Source organism: Caretta caretta, chromosome 13, assembly GCF_965140235.1.
Source record: "Caretta caretta isolate rCarCar2 chromosome 13, rCarCar1.hap1, whole genome shotgun sequence".
Taxonomy (NCBI): Eukaryota; Metazoa; Chordata; order Testudines; family Cheloniidae; genus Caretta; species Caretta caretta.
Window position 1 is genome coordinate 4,680,575 of NC_134218.1, and position 23,810 is coordinate 4,704,384.

General features: G+C 50.1%; 2 protein-coding genes across 2 annotated transcripts; one reads left to right on the top strand and one right to left on the bottom strand.

Annotated features, from left to right (window-relative positions):
- The first annotated feature begins 854 nt into the window (after positions 1 to 854).
- Positions 855 to 11,288, top strand: LOC125622460 (tripartite motif-containing protein 54). The gene is made up of 10 exons (XM_048820560.2): positions 855 to 1,007; positions 2,786 to 2,934; positions 4,105 to 4,276; positions 5,256 to 5,351; positions 6,633 to 6,866; positions 7,700 to 7,722; positions 7,818 to 7,942; positions 8,945 to 9,258; positions 9,890 to 10,226; positions 11,248 to 11,288. The coding sequence occupies exons 1-10, from the start codon at positions 855 to 857 to the stop codon at positions 11,286 to 11,288; spliced, it is 1,644 nt and encodes a 547-aa protein (XP_048676517.2).
- A 4,775-nt stretch (positions 11,289 to 16,063) lies between these two features.
- On the bottom strand, positions 16,064 to 17,158 carry LOC125622325 (corticoliberin-like). Its single transcript, XM_048820297.2, has 2 exons — positions 17,049 to 17,158; positions 16,064 to 16,525 (listed from the first exon to the last, which is right to left on the bottom strand). The coding sequence occupies exon 2, from the start codon at positions 16,498 to 16,500 to the stop codon at positions 16,069 to 16,071; it is 432 nt and encodes a 143-aa protein (XP_048676254.1). The 5' UTR covers positions 16,501 to 16,525; positions 17,049 to 17,158; the 3' UTR covers positions 16,064 to 16,068.
- Positions 17,159 to 23,810: the final 6,652 nt, after the last annotated feature.

A 23,810-nucleotide genomic window follows, 5' to 3' on the forward strand; every position in this document is an offset into this window, starting at 1 on the left:
AGGGGAAACTGAGGCAGAGAGGCTAAGTGACTTTCCAAGGTTATTCAGGAGGGTTGTGGCAGGGACTTGAGCCCAGCTCTCCCAAGTTGTAGGCTAGTGCTCTAACCACTGGATCATCCTTCCTCACTTTGCAACCTCTTATGTAAGTCCCAGTAATGAGTGCTGTGCAAGATCAAGATTTATCCTCTAGTTAGTTGACTGCTGCTGTGGTTGGGAGTAGCCATTGTGCAACCCTCTCTCCATCCCATAATCAAATGGCTGAGCTTTTCTCCTGACTATTCTTTTAACTGCTCTCAATCTCACATTTGTTTATATTTCAGCAGCACCCAAAGGTCGCTAGTCAGATTTTCCTTGCACTAGGGAAACCCCTGTGCCGAAGAGCTTATGCGTACTGTGTGCCTGGATGTGTGCACCCTGGCTCTGTGTGAACTAAAAATGTGCTTGAGTCCTTTTTAGCTTCACCACCTATAGTGGATGTCTCTGTTGGGTAATCTGCTGACACTGGGCTATGAATTCAGACTGAATGAGCCTTCTTTCCCTCCAGAGATGAGCAAGAACCTTAATAGTAACATGAGAGGGGAGTAGCCTCAGCCATCAAATTCCAGGAGTCCTAAAGTGGAGCTGAAGCAGAGCCCCAGAGACCTACTAGGCCAACAGCTGCATCCAGCACTTAATCTGTGTGGCAGGCTGCTTTCCCCATCCAATCTTCCTGTGCTCTTCCTCGGCACCACAGTCCAGAGCCAAACAGGCCGAGCCACGCAGTGCTTCCTTGTTCTGTTGCTTGAGTGCTGCTGGGAGTTGGGGGAGCAGGGAGAGTCGAGGGCTGCATTGGCTTTCTTGTCATGTCTATCCAAATGGAATACAGCTCCTATCGGCGGGATCACCCCATCGACAGCCTGGAGAGGCAGCTCATATGCCCTATTTGCTTGGAGGTGTTCACCAAACCTGTGGTAATCCTGCCTTGTCAGCACAACCTGTGCCGGAAATGCGCAAATGACATATTTCAGGTGAGTAATCCGAGTTGCAGCTTCTGCTGGTGGGGGGAGTTTTTTTTATTTATTTAATTCAATTGATACTGCAGGGCCCTGTGTCTGTGTTTCCAAGTAGGCAGGAAGAGATCATGCTATTGAAATATGGATTGGTCAATTGGGTAGGAAAGGAGAATGCCCCCAAATCGTCCTAGTCGTCAACCCTTTCCAGCTTCCGCTAAATTTTCTCACACACAATCCTCTCAGGGAAGGAAAGTAATCCACTGAATTCCTTTCCTGCTGGTTCAAGTGTCAGGGCCGACCGCTCGCTCTGTCAAGGGACCTGGGAGCCTTAGAAACATTCACGATTAACAGCCCAGCCTACTGTGAGGTAGGAGCGAACTATCCCCTGTTCACAGGTGGGACGTGGAGGCACAGAGAGGTGAAATGAGTTGGCCAAAGTCACACGGGGAGCCTGTGTGCAGAGCCAGGACTAGAATGCCGATCATCTGAGTTCCAGTCAAGTGCCCTGCCCACGAGACCATCCTTTAACATCTGTCCCATGTTTTCCCATCCCGCACCCCCAACAAGGAATAGCCTCTATTTGGAACGTTAATGTACAGAAAGCTTGAGCAGAAAGTTGGGAGGGACCCAGCTAGTGTTACTCATGCACCTGATTCCCCTGTTACAGGGCCAGTGTCCTTTTTAAATGTATGAAAATGCTAAGTGCTCCATTTCTGGGGCCAGAGAACATGAAGAGGTGATCTAGTTGTAGCTCTGATGGTTGCCTGCTCCGGGCTGTTATAACACACACCTAGCAGTGTTGTAGAGAAGTTTGTGTTTCACTGACCTCTAACAAAATGACTCAAGTTTCCCAGAAAGTCAAGCAACGTCTTTATGCACAGCAAGAGTGAGAAATGTTAGCCTAAATGTGGAGGAGCTGTCAACAGACTTGAGGGGCCGCTCATGCCAAACCTGTTAGGAGAAACTATTCTAGTGTGTTCATAAGGAATGGGCTGGCATACTGGCAGCTCAGTAATACATCATTTTCTTTTGTGGCAATCTGGGCATTCATAGCAACACATGGCATTTCATTAAGGAGCACCACCACACCTGAGACAGGTCTGTTAGTCTTCCTGTCTCCATTTTACAGATGGGAAGATTGAGTCACTGACGGGTGAAGTGTCATGCCCAAGGCTGTGCTGGGAGCCTGTTTGAGCCATGATCACAATATAGGTGCTCTTAATCCTGTGCTTGGGCCATTGGATCAGGATCTCCCTCAGCATGAAGTGTTCATGTTCTCACATCACATCATGCAGGAATGTTGGGTATGGTGATGATACACTCTGAAGTTTTAATAGCTTTTAACTCCTTCATGGCTCTTTGCTGCTGACCACTGCTGACTTTGAAGGGCTAATTCCTTATTTGATTGAAATTAACTGAGAAGAACTGAGGGCACTAACTTAACATTTCAAGAGAAGGCTTTTCTTCTGGTAGCAGTACCAGATTTATCTTCTTGAGTCATGTGCAGATGGCTCAGCATAGCTGAGGGGTTCTGCATGTTCTCATTCCAATCCTTCTGTTGTCCTAGGGGATTTTCATCACCTGCCTTTGGGCTATTAAATATCTTGTGTTTACACTTCGCTGCTGCACCGCAATCCCTCTCTTTAACAGTACACCCTCTTCTCATATTGCTTCCTATGTGACAGGTTTGCAGTGTGCACTTAGGGTCATGTGATTCCTATCAAACCAGTCTGTGGTCAGCTGAGTAACCCCCCTGTAGCGGCATCTAATGAAGATCCTTGTTTGTGTTTCAGTCTCGTGGGACAACCCTGGGCTCTGCAGGCCGCTTTCGCTGCCCATCCTGTCGCCATGAAGTGGTCCTGGACAGGCACGGTGTCTATGGCCTGCAGAGGAATCTACTGGTGGAGAACATCATTGATATTTACAAACAGGAGTCGGCAAGGTGTCCCAACCCGTTCATTTCTTGTGTGTGTGTGTGAGAGAGAGAGAGAGAGAGAATCCATCAGTACAGCCTGCAGACTCTATAATGTGTCTTCTTGCAAAATATTATTCCGCCATTAGAGGTCTCTGTGTACTGTATAGCGTTCCAGACAGGCTCCGGCCCCCTGGTAAAGGCAGACGTCAAAGCTAAAAATCAACCTGTGTGGAAGCCTGGTTGTGTCTATAGTTGTCGTTGTTTTCTTTAATCAATGTCTCCTGCATACGAGCTTTGATTCCATAGATTACGACAGACGCGACTCTGCCTCTGTGTAAATGAGAGGGCAACTCCAGATCAAACGTGCCCACTTTACAAGTCAAAAAAAGAGTTTTTCTAACTGTTAACTCACTGTGGGATCTAAGAGAAAAACTTGGGTCTTTCCTTTTCGTGCATCATCACCTCGGACTAACGGTCTTACAGGCCAAACTGTGCTTTCTGTAGCACCCTTGCCTCCAGGGCGTTTGCACATCTGCAAGTAGAACTTAGCAAACAATTCTGCTGTTGATCCACGAGTGGGAATAGAACCCTGGTCCCCCCGCTCTCAGCTGGGTTGGCTCTGCAGGGCTAACAGAAGTAAAAAAAGTGGGGGAAGCTTCCCTACTAACATCAGCAGAGCTGGGCTGCTGACGGGATAGATTGGTGGAGTAAGAAGTTGTCATTTATGCAAGTGCCCCGCAGGTGTATGTACGCAGCGTGAGAGACAGGCCCTGCCCCAAAGAGCTTACAGCGCAAGTAGACGAGACAGACCAAGGGTGAGAGGGGCACAGAGCTGAAAGTGACTGGCCCTCAGTTGGGGGCTGGGAGAGAACCCAGATCTCCTGACCTCCTCCAGTCCACTGGATGTTGCCTCCCCTTGTTCATTTCCTGTTCCTGCTGGTTTTGGTAGGAAGGAAATGAGGTGAGCCTCTCTGGTGCTAACACCAGTGCAGAACTCCTAGCAGATGGCACTGCTCACCTGAGCTTGCAGCTGGTTGGTTTCCATTGCCCCAGAGCCTGGGTCTCAGTACTGACTTCTCAGCACGTAGCATCTGCCCTGTTGGGCTTCAGGTCTTGGCACTGGTAGGGGGAAGAAAAATCAAAACCCCATCTTGACTTTCCGCCTCCCTCTCTCACATGCCCTCTCCCCCCATGTAGCTCCAGGCCTCTGTTAAAGACAGAACATCCAAGCTGCGAAGAGCATGAGGAAGAAAAGATCAACATCTACTGCATGACATGTGGGGTGCCCACCTGCTCCCTCTGCAAGGTCTTTGGAGAGCACAAGGAGTGTGAAGTAGCTCCCCTGTCGGACATCTACATGAAACAGAAGGTTGGCTTCTCCCTGGCATTTGCTCATGGGGTGCCCGGTACCTGGATCATTGCTACCAGGGTGGAGGGGAGAAAGTTGGGCATCTCGTTCTTACAGAGCGCAGCCTTTTATCCACTCCAAGCTCTGCTACGAGGGTCCTAGACAAAACGAAGATTTAAAATGATGCATGCATACCAGCTGCTCTCCCACTGCATCAGTGTAGGTCCTGTCCACTAGAGAAGACCATTCAGAAGCTTCAGGTGCTGAGTTCAGTGTTACTGTTCATTCACACCACTGGTACATAGGGACTATACAGAACATGCAACAAGATAGACCCGAGGTTCAGTAGGGTGGGGTGGAGGTAGGGAGATGGTGCACACAGTATACCTGCAATGTCCACCTAAGGATCTCAAAGACTTTGATGCTCATTAATTAAGTCTCACAACACCCCTGTCAGGCACATGTTATCTCCTCCTAACAGATGGAGAAGCTGAGGCACGGAGGTAAGCCCGTGACATCCTCAAGGTCACACTGGGATCAGGATGCTGTGGGTCTCCTGATTCCCATCCTACACTCTAACTTGTACTTGGTGAGATAAATTTAAAGCCAGACTGTATGTTTTTTGTTGGGACAGTGCTGTCAGCAGATGGACAGAGACTTAGATGGGTCTTGGGGTGGGGTGGGAAGACACTGATGTCTTATTTATCCAGCACCCCCTGGAAGAGGTGCTTGGGAACACTACACAAATGGTGACAACATGAAGCCATTCCCTCTTGTCTCTGAAAATGTGAAGCTTGCCTTCCACCACAGCAGGCACCTGTGCTGGGAACCAGGGTGGTAGTGAATGAGGGAATGGTCTGTCACAGCGGCAGGCTCTTTGGAGCCTGGACCATCTTAATCTCCTGGTGTCTTGTGCATTGCTGGCCATGTTCTCGGTGCTGAATGGTAAATTATCTGAGCTCTCTCTTTCTCTTTCTCCCCCCCCCCACGCCCCCCACAGTCTGCTCTGACAGATGGGATTGGAGCCCTTGTGGCCACCAATGACAGAATCCAGGCCTTCATTGATAACTTGCAAGGCACTTGCAGGAACATCGAGGTACTGCATGCGGGTTCTCAGGATCCTTTTTGGGGAGGAGGAGGGGGAGCCCCATAAAACATTTCTGAGCTCAGAGAGGGGCAGCTCTTTGGGCCCAGATAGTTTGGAAGCTCCTGCTGTTGGCACAGATGCATTTTCCTTTAGTTGGCTGCATTTGAAAACAACCTGGGAAACCAAAGTCCCTGTCTGCCCTGCGTGGACACTCCAGGGCAGAAGTTTGCTGGGATGTCCTAATAGGTTTTTTCTTTGCACGGGGATACAATGAGTCCTGGCTGGCTGGCTGCTCTGGGGCTGCATTTCAGTGGCCAAGTGCCTATATCATTCTAAGGTACCTTCCATCTGAGGCTGCCAAAGGGCTCTACTGGCAATAATGAACTAAGCCTCCTGTGACGTAGAGAAGTTCATTCACTCCTTAGACAGTTGGGGAAGCTGGGAAGCAGTGGGGATGTATCTTGAGCACACAGTGGCAGAACTGGGACTAGAACCATGGAGTCCTGACTCCCACAGGTAGAGCTGCTCAGGAATTTTTTGTCAAAATGACCTGTAGTTTCAGCAAAGTCAAAGGTCTTTGCTGATTTTTGTTTTTGATCAATTTTTAAAATTTTCCCTTGGGATAAACAGTATAAAATACTTCATTTTGCTTCCAGTCAATCCAGCTTGAAATATTTTGGTTTGGTGAGCTGACCTGAAACCTTTCATTTTGAATCAGTCCAACATTAGACTGTATTTGCCTATAGAACTGTGGAGTCTCATGGGAGATGTAGTTTGGGTGTTTTGTGCTCCCATTCTCTCATATGGGGCAGGCTCCTTGTCTGGACTGCATCTCCCATGATGCACGTTGATTTCAACGGACTGAGCAGCATAGTGCATTCTGGGAGTCACTTGACCATGGTACAGGAAATGAACTCCAGAAATGATGTTTCCAAACTGACATTTTTTTGGAATGTTGCATTTGGTGAAATTTTTTGAGATTTCAACTTCATCCCAACTAAAACAAATCTCAAAATATCAGAATTTCCCACGGGATGGAAATTCCAATTTTCACTCTAGTCTACCCAGATCTTTGTTTAATTATGAAATCATGCTGCCTCCTATATAGCTTTGAGGGGCATTGGAATCCTCTTGTTTTGAAATGCTCAATACAAATGTCAGATGATCCAATATTACTGATGAAAAAGTATATTCAGCCCCTGCCCCTCACTTCATGAATCAGCTGTCCAAACCTATGTCTAAGCCAAGCCAGTTGAACTAGTGAATGTGCTCTTTGCATCCTTCGAGCAGGACAACAGCAAGGCCCAGAAGCAGGCTCTGTGTGAGAAGTTTGACCGCATGTATGCCATCTTGGAGGAGAGGAGGAAGATCATGCTGCAAAGGATCACCTATGAACAGGAGGAGAAGACCCAGCATCTGAAGTCCCTCACCAGGTTGTACAGTGAACACATTGAGTCATCCTCCAAGCTGGTGGATGCAGCGCTGCAGTCCATGGAGGAGCTGCAGATGACAGTCTTTGTGCAGGTAACGTGGCAGGAGGCTGAGTGGCCATTGTCATCTTGTTCAACCTTGGGTCTCCTGTTGCCAACCAGTATGCTTTGTTTCCCAGAGCCAAGAGATGAACAGGGTAGGGGGAAGTCATGAGTAGGACAAGACTGGCTTTAAAATACAAGCAACCATTGCTTTTCAAGGCAGACTTGTAACTCAGTGCCATGGGAATGGAGTCATATCTTCCTTTCCCGCCAACACCTTGATAGCTTGGAGTCTCCCACTTGCTTGAGATCCTTCAAGTCCAGGAAGGTGTGGCTCTGGAATAAGGAGTTGTCACCACTTTTAAGGCAGAGGAAACTAGGTTCTTGGGCAGACAGCTTCTGTAGGGAAAACCCTAAGGACAGCCAGGCTTGAGGAGAGCACTTGGGCTGGGCTTTGTGCTTGTTTGTTGTTGTTTGGGTTCACAATTCAGCAAAACCCCAAAGGTGGTGTATTGGGTTTATATACAGTGTGTATCCTTTATAAGGAGCAGGATGGGCAGGGATGGTGTCCCTAGCCTCTGTTTGTCAGAAGCTGGAAATGGGTGACAGAGGATGGATCACTTGATGATTATCTGGTCTGTTCATTCCCTAGGGGGCACCTGGCATTGGCTACTGTCGGAAGACAGGATACTGGGCCAGATAGACCTTTGGTCTGACCCCGTATGGCCGTTCTTATGTGGGAACTCCACCTGTTTTTCTCTGTCTGTCTGTCTCACACACACACACACAAATGCGCACACGCTCGCCACATGTTTTTATCTTGATTTTTTTTGTTCTATTCCCATAATCTCACCTTTCTTCTCTTCTCCTTTTCTGGCTACTCAGAATGCCAAAGTTCTCATACAGAAGTAAGTAGAACTCCCTATTTTCACATTCACATTCTGACCCCAATTTATCTGAGGGACTGGATAATGTGGAATCGTATCTTTCTTCCCTTTCCCAGAATTTCCGAGGTGACCCAGAGCTGTGAAGTGGAGGCGCTGGAGTCTGGTTATGACAATATGGAGCACTACGCTGTGGATTTCAATGCCGAGGAGAGGGTGCTTTATCAGTTGGACTTCATTAAAGGTGAGAGGAAATGGTCTGGGCTGGTCAGAAATGGGGGCGTTGGAGAGGAGGGTTTGCTGGTCTGTCTGCGGGCTCACAATGTTCCGTTCACTGTGGTATCTGGGGCTACTTCAACCAGCATAAAAACCTTCCTCATTTTTTTTATTCTAATGTCACTTGTGTCCCAGTTCTGCCACCTTGTCCATTTTACTGGTCGCTGATTTCAGTGGGACAATGTGTACTCCTGAGTGTGAGCACAGGTGTTAGAATCCAGCCTTTATGTGGGGGAGGAGCCGAGAGCCTTTCTCCTTGCATTGGACATTTATCCCTGTTACATCTACCAGAGGCCTGTGGCTGCTCCTCTGAAAAGCCGCCTCCTTGGGGTTCTCCACTCTGTGTCCTGGGATGGAAGCATTGGAGGTGCAGTGCTGCGTTCACTGGGTGCATTTCTCATGAATGAGTGAAGGAAAGAGACAGGGAGGGAGGGAGACAGCTGGTGAGCAAAGAGAAGAACGAAACATATGGTGTAGGATGCCACAAAACCAGCACCTCATGGTACCTTTGTGCTTTGTTCAGTTGGGGAACCTTTTCCTCCTAAGGGTTGAATCCAAAGCCCACTGAAGTCAGTGGAGAGGTTCCTATTCACCCCAATGGGCTTTGGATCAGGATTCCAGTTTCTATTCCATTCTGGGCACGGAAATCCAGCTCAGCTTACTCTGACCCCAAAGTTCCTTTGAGAGGGAAACAGGAATCCAGCTCAGCTCCTTCCCCTTCAGCAGAATCCCCATTTGAGTTGTTCTTCCCCAGAGTCCATTCACACTGGGGAGGAACATCCAGGTATTTTCTGTAGTTTTCCTATTTCCCTGTAAATTGATAGACTGCGGGGTTCGGCTGCTCTGAGACTTCCTCAGCTGACAGTTCTGCTGACGTCAGCGTCTATGAAATCTAGGTGTCTGTGCCCATCTGGACTAGGTGCTTTCTGCATCCCTTTCACATTGCCAGGGCTATTTATTATCCTTGTAGTTGATGAGTCTGAAGAAGGGGCAGAGGAAGGAGAGGAAGATGCTGTGTGGGGAGATGCTGAAGGTGCATCAGCAGAGTCTGTGGCAGACGAGCAAGTGGCCAGCAGTGAGGGCAGAGAGGAGACCCTGAATGTCCCTGCAGATGGAAAGGAAGAGGAGGCAGAAGGAAAAGCCCTGATGTTAAAGGAGGCTGAGAGTGAGACTGCTGGGGAAGCTGATGCCAAGGCTAAACTACCAGGTTCAGCTCAAGCTGCAGAGTTGGATGTCCCAGCTGGCAAAGAGGGATCTGAGAGAGAGCCGGGCACTGCCCAGCAGGTAATGGCTTCAGGACTCTCCTGATCTCTACAGCAGTGATGCGGAAGGCCCTGGGACCCACACTTGCTGTGGTAGGATTGTCCTCTCAAAAGCCAAAGATATACACTCATGCATGACATACAAGCGAGCCATGTACGACATGTCTGTGCGGACATGTGTAATATAATCCCCGTTAGGTTGGTCTAGGCCAATGGCCCCCATCTTCTCCAGACCAGAACCCCCATCCCCCCTTAGCCACATGGTGGTTGTGACTCTCCTGAGACCTATTTGCACCCTCCAACTTGACCCCCCCGCCCCATCCTATGCTATCATGAAAGTGCTTCACAGAGGAGTGGCAGAGCTGAGGGGGTGGAGAAGCTCAGGATTAATGAAATCCTGCCCCCAGCCCATGCTTGGTCGAGCGATCGATGGTGTCATTACACAAATTGGACCCTACAGAGAGAGTGTCAGAGGTGTTCAAGAGGGGACAAACCTAGTCCGGTCATTAGGCCCATCTCCCCCAGGAAGGGCTCCGTTTGGACAGGGTTTCTAGAAGGCATCTGGTATAAATTCCTTCCACACCCGAGCATTTCCCTTACAGGTGTTCTCACTGCCTCCCCTTCGCCCCTCCCTGGTGTTTGCTTTTTCGAAGGATGCAGCTATTCCGGGTGGGACCGCTTCAGACTCTCAGGGGTCCGGGGCCGAAGCTGCCGAGTCTAGCAACGCCTGGCAAATGACCGCCCCAAATCTTGCCCTGCAAAATAACCCCAAGGAAAATGCCCTGGAAACCCCAGCTGACTCCGCAGCCCAGGGCAGGGGAACTATCGAGGCAGAAGAAGCCACTTGCTTTGTCCCAGCCGAGACATTCAGCACCTCGGACAGCTCAGCCGGGAGCAAGAAGGGTGCTGACCCAAGTCAGGGCGGTACCAGTCCTGCCAGAGACAGCGCGGAGGGGGGCCTCGCTGTGGCGTCTGCCTCCGGCCAGGTCAGTAAGACCCTGCGGCTGGTTAGGGGCCCTCGGGCTGGGCAGGGTCCACTTATGGCCCAGGAGGTGTGGGTGCGTTGGCAATGCCTGTTGCCGTTGGGAAGTAATCCCTGAAGCCTTCCAGCCGGGGAGCGACTTCCCGAGTTTGTTACACCCGGAGAGGGAGCTGGAGACAAGGTTTCATCCACATTTTTCTTTCTTAGTGTGTGTGTGTTGGGGGGGGGGGAATGCAGATTTGGCAACAAGGAAACATGTTGCCAAGTTGTGTAGGTTTCACCTCAATTGTGGCGGCTGGAATGTCCCCACCCCCCACCCCCCCTAAAATAATCCAAACATTTAATCTGGGCAGTTTCAAATGGAAATGTTCCCATGGTTTGGGGCTGAAATGACCAGAAAAGGTTTTTAACCATAGAATCTCAGGGTTGGAAGGGACCTCAGGAGGTCATCTAGTCCAACCCCCTGCTCAAAGCAGGACCAATCCCCAATTTTTGCCCCAGCTCCCTAAATGGCCCCCTCAAGGATTGAGCTCACAACCCTGGGTTTAGCAGGCCAATGCTCAAACCACTGAGCTATCCCTCCCCCATGTTGGTAAAGAAACAATACCGAAAGGTTCTGAAAGAAGCCTGACATGGAAATGAAACATTTCATTTTGGGTTGAAGGAAAACATTGAGTTTGACCAGATATGATCTTTTTATGGACTTCTTGATTCACTGAAAATTTTGGAAAGTTTTTTCCCTCCAGTCTGACCCCGCCCCCCAATTTTTTGGCATTACCGGTGAACTGAAAACCCTGTTAGTCTCACGGCTCTCAATGTAAGTGGTGGGGGGTGGGGGTTCCTTTATTATTCAGGAAATGTTCTGGAATCTTTCATTTCTGGATAGTCAACAGGGATGGGTGGGTGGGATCTTGATTCAATGCCTTACCCATGGAAGGCTCTGAGACCAGTTCAGCACCCCCCTACCGCTGCCCTGCAGCAGCTGTGGTGCGGCTGACTCCAAAACCTGGTGTAACTTGTGTCCTTTAGATCCAGAGGAGACAATGCTGCTGGCCAAGCGGCAGCAATAAATCCCTGCAGAAGGGAGAAGGGAACAGAATGCCCACTGGTGCACGGGAATCGCCCCCCATCGCTGGTCACCTTTCATATATTAGTCTTCCCTGTTTTCACACTTGGCACTTCTGCAGGCAGAGTTCTCCAAATGCCAGAAACAATCCTCTGACTGTTAGAATAATAGAGTTATGGAAAAGTAGGGCTTGAAGGGACCTCAAGAAGTCATCAAGTCCACCCCCCTGCACTGAGACAGGATCGAGTTATCCCTGACAAGTCTCTGTCCAACCTGGGTCTTAAAAACCTCCAATGATGGGGTCCCTTGGAAGCCTATTCCGGAGCTTAACTATCCTTATAGTTAGGTTTCAGAGTAACAGCCGTGTTAGTCTGTATTCGCAAAAAGAAGAGGAGGACTTGTGGCACCTTAGAGACTAACCAATTTATTTGAGCATAAGCTTTCCTGAGCTACAGTTGCATCCGAAGAAGTGAGCTGTAGCTCACCAAAGCTTATGCTCAGATAAATTGGTTAGTCTCTAAGGTGCCACAAGTACTCCTTTTCTTATAGTTAGGTAAACTTCCTAATTTTCCCTTGCTGCAGATTAAGTCCATTCCTTCTTGTCCTACCATCAATGGACACTGAGAACAATTGATCACTGTTTTCTTTCTAACAGCCCTGAACATATTTGAAGACTATCAGATCTCCCCTCAGCTTTCCTTTCTCAAGATGAAACATCCCCAGATTTGTTAACCTTTCCTTATAAGTCAGCTTCTCTATCATTTTATAGCTCTCCTCTGGACTCTTTCCAATTTGTCCATATCTTTCTTAAAGAGTGGCACCCAGATCTGAATACAGTACTCCAGGACCTACGCTTTCCTTCATCTTTCTCTTGCTCTTAATGTATTTGGAGAACCTCTGTTCACTTTGGTATGGTTATTACACTTCAGGTCTTTCTGAAGATCAGCCTGTTCAAAGAGAACCCCATCCAGGACCAGGGAAGCAGCCACTGGCTCCCTTTTCATCCGTCTCTCAACGGAGAGATACTGGACCAGAGTCTATGTAACTATTCACCTACAGCTGTTAAGAACTTGAGGTGCACTCATGTGAAGGGTTAATATCACCAGCAACTTCTTTGCCAGCACAGACTGTGCATAAATGGCCCTGTTTTAACCATGAAACCATTCTTCCCGTCCCCAGTAGAAATAGCAGGGTTTAGGTATTTCCTACATTGTATTTTACAGATGAGGAAAAATGTACTTTTAAAAAAATACCCCAGAATAACCCACGTGCATTAGCCCTGCAAAGCGAGCTGCTGCTTCGGCCATGATCAAGCTTTTTCCCTTCTAGGCTGGGGAACCTGAACTGCCCTTGCCTGCTCCAACTAAATGTATTTTTAGAGACTCTGTTCCCGTCCTCCTCTTTCTGAAGGATTGTAGTGATCTAATGATGCTCTGCACTTGTGCAGTGCCTTTCATCTCAAAGGCTCTTGCAGAGATGGGTGCGAGTTTCCCCTTCTGTTAAGGAGATAATGAAGCACTGAGAGGACAGATTTTCAGACGGGGGCCTGTGCATGCACCAGGTAATTGCTCATGCAAATCACTATTTGGATGGATTTGCACCAAGTTACTGCACTTGCACTCACAGATTAAGCCCCCAACCCCTCTGAAAGTCCATTCCACCATGAACTATCAGCCTGGGGTTGTTTAGATCCCAGCTGAGCGGAGGGGGCGATATGGATACAGTTGAGAACCACTGCTCAGGGTCATCTCAGTGCCCTGTTCTCTAAGAACAGAGGGTCAGAGGGAAGCACTCCATCTTTCAGCCAGCTGAGGCCAGAGGAGGGTAGGACACAATGTGGCACAGACACACAATGAAGGTCGCCATCAGAATGATTCCTGCAGAAAACTGAAAAAGGGGTGAGATTTCTAAAGGCCTCTTTGATGCTGCTGTAAGCAATTTTCAGCAGTCAACCAGAGGGGTCTTCACATCTCTATGAGACTTAGGGGGCTTTGGTGTTGGAATGAGAGAGCTGTCTCACAACGAAGGGCAGTTCAGAGGCCTGGGGAATATGGTATATTATGATTGATTGATTGTATTACCCCAGCGCTTAGGAGCCCTACTTATAGACCACAACCTCCTTGTGCTAGGTGCTGCTGTACAAACATAGAACAAAGAGCCCCAAGGAGCTTACAGTATTGACAGGAGCCTATGGACTAGTACCTGCCTTGCCGGCTTCTATGTTTATACACAGAGGACACCACTTTCTGTTTGTTGTACATCCCCATTCCTTTGCCTGCATTCCCATCTGATCACAGCATTGTGTGTGTGAGAGAGTGTGCGTGAGAGATTCTCCACCAGGCTGGAGCTTTCTCCCTTTCAGTGCCGGCCTGGGTGATCATCCTGACATGCCTTTGGAACTCAGTGGCCATGTGTCTGCTCTGGGGATGGGAGTGTGGCGTTTCAAGCCAGGTATAATCCCTGAACCACAGATGGTTACTGAGCTTCCTCCTTCCCTCTCCCTCTGTTAGAGAGCAGGTTAGAGAGTTACAAGGGATGAAATGAGGAGCTTGCCCCTGCTCTCTGGAGCGGCACTGAATATATGCTCCTTCCTGCTTCTCCAGGACCCCTCTGTGGTGGATGGGAAGAGTGAAGGAAGCAATGAAGCTCCATTTGGGAGTAACTTCAGTCCTGCTCTGTGATGTCAAGATGAAGACAAGGTGGGTGCAGGGCTCCTTCTGCTTCCTGGGGTGGGCAATTCCCCATTGCCCCCAATCCCTTGCCCTCCTTTTTCATTTTCATAGGTAGAGCCACCCTTGGCTGAGACTGGGCAGAGAGACACTGGATAACTTGCACTGGTTTCTTACCTCAGTAATAGTAACTGATACATTAGCATCCTGATATTCAGAGGCACCGAACACCTACAAATCCGGCGCAAGCTGTAGGCGCTCAGCACAGCTGAAAGTCCGGCCTTTTGTTTCTAATTTGTATTGAAGTTCTCGGCCTGTAGTGCAGGAGATCAGACTAGCCAATCAGAAGGGCCCCTTCTGACCTCCAAACATCTGCCATGTGTGCTCTCCATCAAGAAGTCTTTGGAGGGAAATGTGCAAAAATGTAAAATCCTCATTAAATATGTCCTGGGAAAGCCATGTAAAATCCTTAGCTATTTAGTGTGTCTGCCTCTGCCATGCACAGTCTTCCTCCCTGCATTTCAGAGCCCTGGTGTAGCAGGAGTGTCTGGAAGACTAAAAGGGTGTTAGACACCCCGTACTGGTGTGTGTGTGTGTTTTTTTTTTTAAGCATTGAACTCCATTTCAGTGAAATGTACTCTGTGGACACTGATGTTACGGCGTGAATGTCTTTCATTCAGACACTAGAGAAACCAGGTCAGACATCTAACACGATTGTAATGGTTTTTCTCCCAGGTCCACCTTCCAAGCTCAACAGCTGAAAACCACCGGAGTTATAGTTTCTTGTTTTCCTGGTGAAATTTTCTGATCTGAAACCCCCCGTCCACCCATCTGGATGTTTGTTTGGAAGAAGATAAGGCGGCTAGACTGAATCATGGGAGCAAGTGGAAAGGTGGCATGGGACTGCTAGGAGCAGGGCTGCCTACATTTAGAATAGCAAAGGCCAGGATGGTCACTAACCGGGAGCCCCAGGGCTGCATAGAATGCGCAAAGAAATGTACCTGTAAATAAATAAAACCCAAAGCGTCCGCACGCTCACCTAGTGTCTGCTTGTATCTGTGCCTGGGGCGGTGAATAGGGATTGCTGCAGCTGTCTTGATTCTGCACAGTGAGGGAACAGAAAGTGAAGGGCTCCAGGCGTCTGCTGGTTGCATTTGCTCCTGCACTTTAGACACCCCGGGGTTGGAGAAATTGGCATGGAGGGGAGGGAAGATATGTTGCCACTGTAAGGTGGCTTTGCTGGCAGCCCCTGGGTTTCAGCAAGGCATGAGCCTCTGGCATCACCTCCAGGATTTTACCTGAAAGCTCAGGGGGATCAGATGTAATAAGATGCTGATTGAAAAGCCCTTTGAGTCCCAGCTTGCCAACGGGACCCAGGGGGATCCGTGCCCCGGCCAGCGCTGCCTGCTTGGGATGCATTCGGGGACTCGTCTCACTCTGGTTCTGAACAAGCGTCGTGTGGAGCCAATGGAACACCGGAGTCAAGCCGGGTCCGAAATGCCAACAAACAAGTTTGTGTAAATCCAGCCCCTGTAGCAGGTTCGAACCTGTCCCTCTGGGAAAAGGCCTCCCTCGGTCTTTGACCTCCTTGGGGGGGGGGGCATCTCTGGGGCGCCCCCCCTCCGTGCGTCCCCCGCCCATCAGGGCGCCGCTGTGAGAACCCGGCCATCCCCCTGGCATCGTGCCTGCAGCAGGCCGGGTAGCGCCAGCCCGGAGGCTCCAGCCGGGGCCAGGAAGGGGCCGGCGGGCGTTAAGAGAAGCAGGCTTGTTAAAATAGAGTTTATTGCGAGCTCGGGCATTGCCATGCTTTACTCCACGGCACACACAGAACACAGGCAACAGCGGCGCGGGACGGAGCGCTAAGCGGAGCGAGAACACACCTGGCCCCGTGGGACGCACACCTGGCAGCGCCCCCCCTGCCGTCCCCCTCCCCTTGCCCCAAGAGCGGGGTGTTTATCTCCCTTCCTGCCCCGCGCTCCGGGTCCGCTTCGCGCCCCAGCGATTCAGGGGCGCCGGGCCGATCCCCCCATTGACACTTGTTACAAGAATATATTTAAATGTTCAACCTAAAAACGCTCCCCCCCCCAACCCCCTCTCTCCTCCCCCAGCCCGCCCTCACTTCCCGATGTTCTGCAGCAGCATCTGATTGCTCAGGGCTTTCTGGGCCAGTCTCTCCTCCCGGGACATCTCCAGGAACTCCCGCAGGAGGTGGAAGGTCAGGTCGAGGGAGTTGGGTCTGCCGTCTTTCCGCCGCGAGGAGTAGGGCGACCTCTCCTTCCTTCGCAGCTCCGGGGTGCTCTCCGCGCCCCCGGCCTCGCAGGGACCGAGCAGTCTGTGGAGAGAGGGGAGCCCCGCTTCTGTGCCCGCTGAAGGCAGCGGGGGCTTGGCCCCCAGCCCCGGTCTCCTCGGCCACAGTTCCCAGGTTGGACCGGGGACCAGAGCGAACTGCGGGGCAGCTCCCCGGGGCAGCTCCAGCGGGGAGCCGTTCTCCGACGGGAGAAACAGCAGGACAAGGACGAAGGCAGCCGACATCATCCGGATCCTCATAGCTTCTGCTTCTGGGGCTGGGCGCCTGCAAAGAGAGCCCGGGAGGGGTTACCCAAAGCCAGCGGGGCGCTGCAAGCCTCCGCCACGGGCAGCCCCAACCCAGGCACCTTCCCGGGGCGAGCAGCATCGAGCCCCCCACCCCACCCCGCCGGATCCATCCCCGGGGCGGTTACCAGGAGCCAGCCCTGTCCCCTGAACACATGGCAGGGAGGCGATAGAAACTCCCCCCGTTCTCCGCCCTCCAAGCCAGGCTCCTAAGGCTCGCCCCAGCGAGGGCAAAGGAGCTGTCCCCGCCCGATCCCCAGCCCTGCCCCGGGGGCGGAGGGAGGGGGGTACCAGCCACCCCGGAGCTTCAGTTACATCTACCGGAGAGCGGTGCCGCTTGGCTTTCAAGTTTGCTGAGCGGCAGCCGCTGGACTAGGGGCCCCGGGAGCGGAGGGGAAGCCAAGGAGCGCCCCGCATCGCCCTTGGAGAGGCCGGACGGCTGCAGCCCAGCCAAGGACCCTCGCCCCGGGCGCAGCGCTGGGGGCTGGGGGGGGGGGACTCACAGTTGCGGTTCTCTGGAGAATTCAGCCGCTGGTCCCAAGCGCAGCAGGTGGCAGGAGCCCCTCACACATGAACACCATGGCGAGCCATACAGGCAGGGCTATATATACCCCCGGCAGCCTGCCAGGCACCCCACCACGTGACGGGCTGCTCCGCTCCTCGGGCGTGTGCTGGGGGGGGTGGGGGGGGCACAGATCAGCGCCCCGGATCGGGGAGCTGCTGGAATCGTGACGCGCTAGAGACCAGCTGGGGAAGGGGAGCTGGGCTCCCCGCGGAGCGGGGCTGGGTCGCTGGGCTGCGCACAGGGGACCCGGGGCTGGGGGGGGGGAATGGGGGGGGGCGTTCATGAGCGCACACATCCGCAGCCAGGCTGGGGCCGGCCTCGGGCGCTGGAGCTGCCCAAGGTGCTGAAACGCCGCGGGGCTTGCTCCCAGGAGGAGCCTGGTCCGGGCGCTTCCACGGCAGGGACAGGCGGGGGCGCGGGGCCAGGGGCGCCTGTCCCACCCGAGCAAACCGGCGGTAGCCGAAAAGACAGGACTTGGCCCTTTGTTTTCGTTGTCTCGGCCGGTATGGCTGGGGGGTGGGGGGTGGGGGGGGCAGGCTCCCTCTGTCTGACACGCCCAGCAGCCGGCTGTGTAGCCCTCTTTCCTTCGCAAATACACAGGCACCCGCGGCTCTCCCTCTCCCCCCTCCCCGCCCCCGATTTTCAAAATTCAGAGCCGGAGGTCAGGCCCCGAATTCCCGACACAGGCCCCCGAAAGTGGCCCGGGTTCCCGCCCCGCAGTGTGCAGGGCTTTTGCAAAGGAGCCACTTAGTGCGAAGGAGCCCGGCTAAGGATGTGGGGGCTTATATTAGGCATTCTTTAAAAACCCGGTACCTATATAGGTCCACACACACACACACGCTGATATATGCCAATGCATGTGTGGCGTATGCCTGGGGTGGGGGGGGGGGGGGGTGCTGTGCGAAAGGACAAAAGATCAATATTATTTCTATTTCTCTCTCCGCCTATGTGCCCGGTGGACGTTGGCGACTGGCCACTAATGTGGCCTGCATTGGAGGCAGCCAGTGGTTCTCACCCTGTTTACCCTTGCGGGCCCCGTGTGCAGCTTTCTCTGTGTTACGGGGGCCCTATTCACACAGTAGCTATATCACCTGGATGGCCCTGAGCACGTCACATGGTCCTGCAGCTGGGCGCTGACCGGGCTGCAAGGGGCCCCCCAGTGGGTCCAGAACCACTGGCCTGAGCAATGAAGCGTTGCAGGTTTATATGAGTGAAACATGTGAGCTGCAGTGTCTCTTTCATAAGTTGGGAAGCGAAGTGATTTACCTGACTAGCCTGTCTGCAATTCTCCTCTTAGAGTGATTCATTTTATGAGCTCATGGAGATTAAAACTTCACTTACGCTCTTGAAAGCAATTTTCCTCCTTTGGCTGAGTACAGAGGTAAATACATTTCTTTGCCTAATCACCCACCAAGGTATATGCCTCTTACTGCAAATTGTGGCTTGCGGGGTGGTTCTCCTCTCCCCCCCCCCCCCCCCAACTGGTGCTTACATCATTCAGCTTTTGGAGTGAAATGCTCAGTTATTATGGTGATCTTGCAGAATTAAGATTCTGCTCAATAAACAGCTCAAGGGTAAAGAGATTTCTGCCAGGCCAGAGCTTGGCTGCGTGGAAAGAAGCACCATCCTTAGTTTAGGTGACCCTATGTGCAGGCTCCTTCTGAAGACAAAAGGGAGGCTGCTTTCTTGCTGTTCATTCAAAATATTCTAAGCAGTGTTTGCCTGCCAGCCAGCCCGAGCATTGCTGCCTGAAACCCATTCAAATGAAAATTGATTTAAAGCAACAGCAAAAAGTATAATTGGCCAGGGACTGAGACTGCAATGTACATTTCATCTTCCCCACTTTCCCTTTACTGGAGTTCTTTGGTATCTGCTCCTTTGTTGGTTTCAGTTATTACCCAGGGCTGTAATTTCAGGTGCTCAGCTTGAGACTGATGTTCAGAAAGTGCTGGATGGCCCCTTTCCCCCAGAATCAGGCCCCACCTTTAAGGTGTCTCAAGTCTGGTACCCAAAATTACCAGTCACATTTGAAAATCTTGGCCTTGCACAATGATGAGGCCAAAGGCAGCTCTGTTTGCAGGTCCAAAGAGGGCGGCCTTATAAGGGCGACAGGCAGTCAGATGTACCATGGATTGTCATGTTTTTTCTGGTGTGGACCACGTGCCAGAAGATGGAAGCCTCCCTTCCCATTTGTGGCCATCTCCCCTCTCACTGGCAGCTGAATAACATCCCTCTGGCAACTACAACAGTTGCTCACATGGCACAGTCACTTCAGGAAAGTATTTAGGGAGAGATTTTCAAAGACACACAGAAGAGCGAGGCGCTGAACTCCCGGGGGAGTGGGTGTGGAACTGCCCTTCCTGCCATTGAAAAATCTCCTCCTTAATGTCTTTTCAGCTTCTTTTTGGCATTTAACAGCTAGAAACAAGGACCATATCACCAGCCATCTCTCCATGGACCACAATCCAGGTGATCAAATGGTGGCTTTCTGATTTGGAGGTATATAGGGATAGTATACAGAGTCCTTAGTTCTGGAAGGGATTTTAAACCTTGTGCTTCAGGGATTAAGACAATCTCTAATTTAAGGGGACCAGAATGAGACCTAATGTAGCCAGCAGGTTATCTCACAACTGCTACTGTGAGGTTCTTAGGTATTCCTCTGAAGCATCTGGTGCTGGCCAGAGACAGGATACTGGGCTAGACTGTAGGTCTGATACAGCCTGTCAGTTCCCTATCCATTTTCCTGTCAAGCAATATTAGGATCTGATGTAAGTTTAGTAAAAAAAAAGTGAATGTCTCCCTTTTCTGTTTGAACGTGAGGCTCAGAGCTCTAGAAATGGTGTGTGTGTGGGGTGGGGGTAGGGAAGTGAGAGAGAGAGAGAGAGAGAGGCTGAGTCCCATTTGGGTTGTGATCAGGATTGTAAACTCAAGTGAAAGCTTTGATGGATCTTCTGAACATGGAAAATGTTAACAAGAGAACACATTTTACTTGGTTATGGGTAGCACCATGTCTCACTCAGATAATAAAGGCCAATCTACAGTGATTACACCTTATAAAATGCAATTCTCCCTAGGTAGACGTGATGACAAGTAACAGACACAGATAACAACTGCTACTGTGTGAAGGCATCATCTATAGTAACTCCTAGTATAATGGAACTGAGCAATCATTCATAATGGCATCTTGCAGCTATCATTACCTAAAGAAAAGGAAGATCTGGTGATAGACGCTTTTAATCTTCATTTTCCCTCCTGGTTCAAATGCAAGTCGCTGTTCAGTACAGATTGCCCATGTCTTTCATAATGTTTTGCCTTTTTCTTTTCGTGACATCTGATTCTGAGAATGGTACAGAGGAGGTCCGAACGTTAAATAATTGATATGGATGGTTATTCCTGAGAGCGAATGCACCCATGACAGATTTATAACATTTAACAAGTTCTTAGTGTCATAAATGAATGAAGATGTCCATAGACAAGAGTCACTTGCAGTCAGACAGCGGTTGATTCTGCACACACACACGTGAGTAACTTTACTCAAATGAACAGTCCCAATTAAATTAATGGCACTATCTGTGTGTGTAAAGTTACTCAGATGCATAAACATTGGCAGACTCAGGGTCCTAGTTTGTATGATGTAGTTACATTTGCCAAGGGGTGGTACATAGTGATACTTGAAGTCCAAGTTTATTTTCTAGGTTTTATTTTATGTATATGCTCAAAAACTGTGAAGAAACAAGTATTATGATGATTAAACCATCTATTATCCTGAGAAAGAAGTGTCAGAATATCTTCTAATTCTGTAATTGTGGGTCACTGGGTTGTTTTTTTCTTTTTTGCCATTCAAATTCCTTTGTGGGAAAGAAATTGCTGTCCAGATGAGAACATTTTATAACTGAGTCTAAAATGAAACCATCATATTTTCCCCTCCTTTTTGAGAGGAATGAGCTAGCCTAAGGGCCCAGCAATGAGTACCAGACAGGCCGACCCCCTGTAGCTGCATAGAAGATGATGGGCAGCAGTGGACCTCTGTGCAGGATCAGGCCCTAAATTAGTTCCCTAACAGATGGTCCTGCTGAAACCATAAGTGTGAGATGGAGGACTAAAGTTTTGGAGCATTTCCCTATTTGATGTGATTATCTCTCCCTCTCTCTCCACTTTATGTGAGCACTGCACATGGAATTAAAACCAGCAGGGAGCTGACTGTTGGGACAGTGGGCTCTGGGTCCTCCTCTGAGTGTGACAGCAGTTCTCAGCCCTGCTCTAGCTTGCACCTCAGGATGTTCTGGCTCTTTGGGGAACAGCTCTGGCATGGAGGGGTGTGAAGGCAGTCACCAAACTGCAGGCCTGGTGTTTCATTCATATGCTTGTTTATGAGAAGCAGTGCAGCTCCTGCAGAGTGAGTAGTGGGGAAGTTGAAAATTTTTTTTTCTTTTAAATGGTGGTTCTGGAGGTGGATGAATTTTCCTGGGTGTCAGGTTGCAGCATCGCTCCAGATTCAAAAGGGAGCCAGCTGGCTGGTGCTGCTTTGTGAATAGATGCAGCCAAATCTGTCTAGAACCTAGATTTGGCCGGAGACACTGGTGGCATGTGGAGCAGTTAATCAGCTTAGACGTAGCCCTGCTTGAGTGCTAAAGTGTAGAGAGAGCACAGATTCCTTTTGGATCCGGTGTGCAGGCTGTGGGGAAGTGCAAAGGTTGTTAATTTAGTGTCAGATTTGCAAGGAGTGTTTGGCCAGGTCTACACTAGAAAAGCTTTGCCAGCTTAGCTATACCAGCAAACCCACCGAGGGTAAAAACAGCTTATTCCAGACAAAAGTGCAGCTTATACTGATTCAGTGAGTGAAATAAGATCTACCAGCAAAAGCACTTTTAGGCTTGTATAGCTGCATCCACACTAGGGCTTTTAGCAGTATAGCAACGGCATTACAAATCACACCCCTAAGTGCTATCCTGGCAAAAGCCCTGAGGTAGATGAAGCTTCCCCAGCATGCAAGTGCTTTTGCTGGCCTAGCTTATGTCACTTGGGGAACCTGTCTAGGCTCTGCTGTCTAAAGGGCTAACTATGCTGGACACCCTTTTCCTGCAGGCCTGGTCTAAGGGGCTTTGGGGGCAAACTGCTATTGGATTTCAATGGGATTTGGGCACTAAATCCTTTACGCCCCTTGATTTACATTTCCTGTTACCTCTGCTTTAGCTAACTCATGCAGACACTTCAGCCTGGGCCTGGCAGCTTTACATGTCTCAGCAATTCAAAGCCTCTGGTTTCTGTCCTTTTACTGGGGCTATGGGGTCAATGCTAACCACTCTGGAGTACAAGCTTCTCTGCCTGCCCATACTGGTGGAGTAAACAGCACCAACTGCTGAAGGGCAGGAAGTGAGCTACAACCTGAGGTTGGCTGATTTGTTTTTTCCCCCCACTCTGAAGACCCCGGATCTCTTACAGGGTAAGCAAATGGCTCAGGTTGTGTCTTGTTAAAGTGTCTGAATGTGTTCGTTTGATCAGCTTAGCCTAAGCCACATTGCACCGGAAGGTATTTACATGAAATAGCTTGTCCGCCTCCAGCATCCTCTCTTGTCCCCTCCAGAATTCATTTGTGACCGTAGCTTGTCACACCTGCATTGCTCTGCTATATACTCGCTGTAAAGCTCTCTCTAGTCTCATCTGTTGGAGTCACTAAGGTTTCCAAAGGCACGTTGTGGAATTCTTTACTTTGGCATTGCACTAAGAACAGCTCTGCACTTCCAGAGAGCTCACCATTTGAGGATCTACCCCCATAAGACCTTTATATCGCGGGCCCAAAGTTTCAGACCTGTCCTTTTTTCAGGGCCTGGTTTTAGAAACATGCCAGGGGCCTGATTTTCATCATGCTTATCACCTGCAGCGCTGAACGACTTTCAGTGGAATTGTGGGTCCTGCAGCTCTGAAAATCAGCACCGGGTCTGTCCCCAGTCCGGTCGAGAAGGGGAAACTGAGCCACAGTAATTCAGAGACTTGTCTAAAGTCTCCCAGGAGTCTGTGGCAGGACAGAGAACAGAACCCAGTCTTGGTCCTGTGCCTTAGCTGCAAGATCAGACACCCCTAGCTCACTGTCAACTGAGCTGCTAAGACCCTTCGTCCCTGCCCTTCTCTGTGTGATGGTGTGAGTGGTTTCAGCTCAATTTGAAAGTCAGATCCTAACTCGATGAGTAGAGATTGTTTTGCAGATTACATTTATCAGGCAGAGCTGCCTCAGGATTGTAAAGCTAGTTTTGTCCCTCGGTATCTCTGTTTCCCTTATGGCAAATCCTGCGTGATAGTGCTTTGGAACATTTTTCTTTTGCCCCTGGTGTTTTAGGATTAGTCATTTAATCATAGGAGAGACATTTAAAACTTTACCAACAGCTGAGTCTAATAAGTGGTGTGCATAGTATTGAGAGATCTCGTCTCAGGATTTTTTAAACATTTTTGTTCTGTCACAGAATCAATGACACATTCATAGCTGAAAAGCACATGCAGACAGGCAGCCTGGGGATTAATTATGGCTTTATTGTTAAGGATGCCATTTTGTTTTCCTCTAGTAAAAACAGAAGGCAGCTAAGTGTTCATGAAGCTTTCAGTGATGTCAAGCTCATCAGTCAGCTCCATTCATTGGATCATCCAAGCGGTCCCATGGCTCTTGGGACTCAAAGAGCCTCCCAATTAGGGATGACTTGTCATGGGA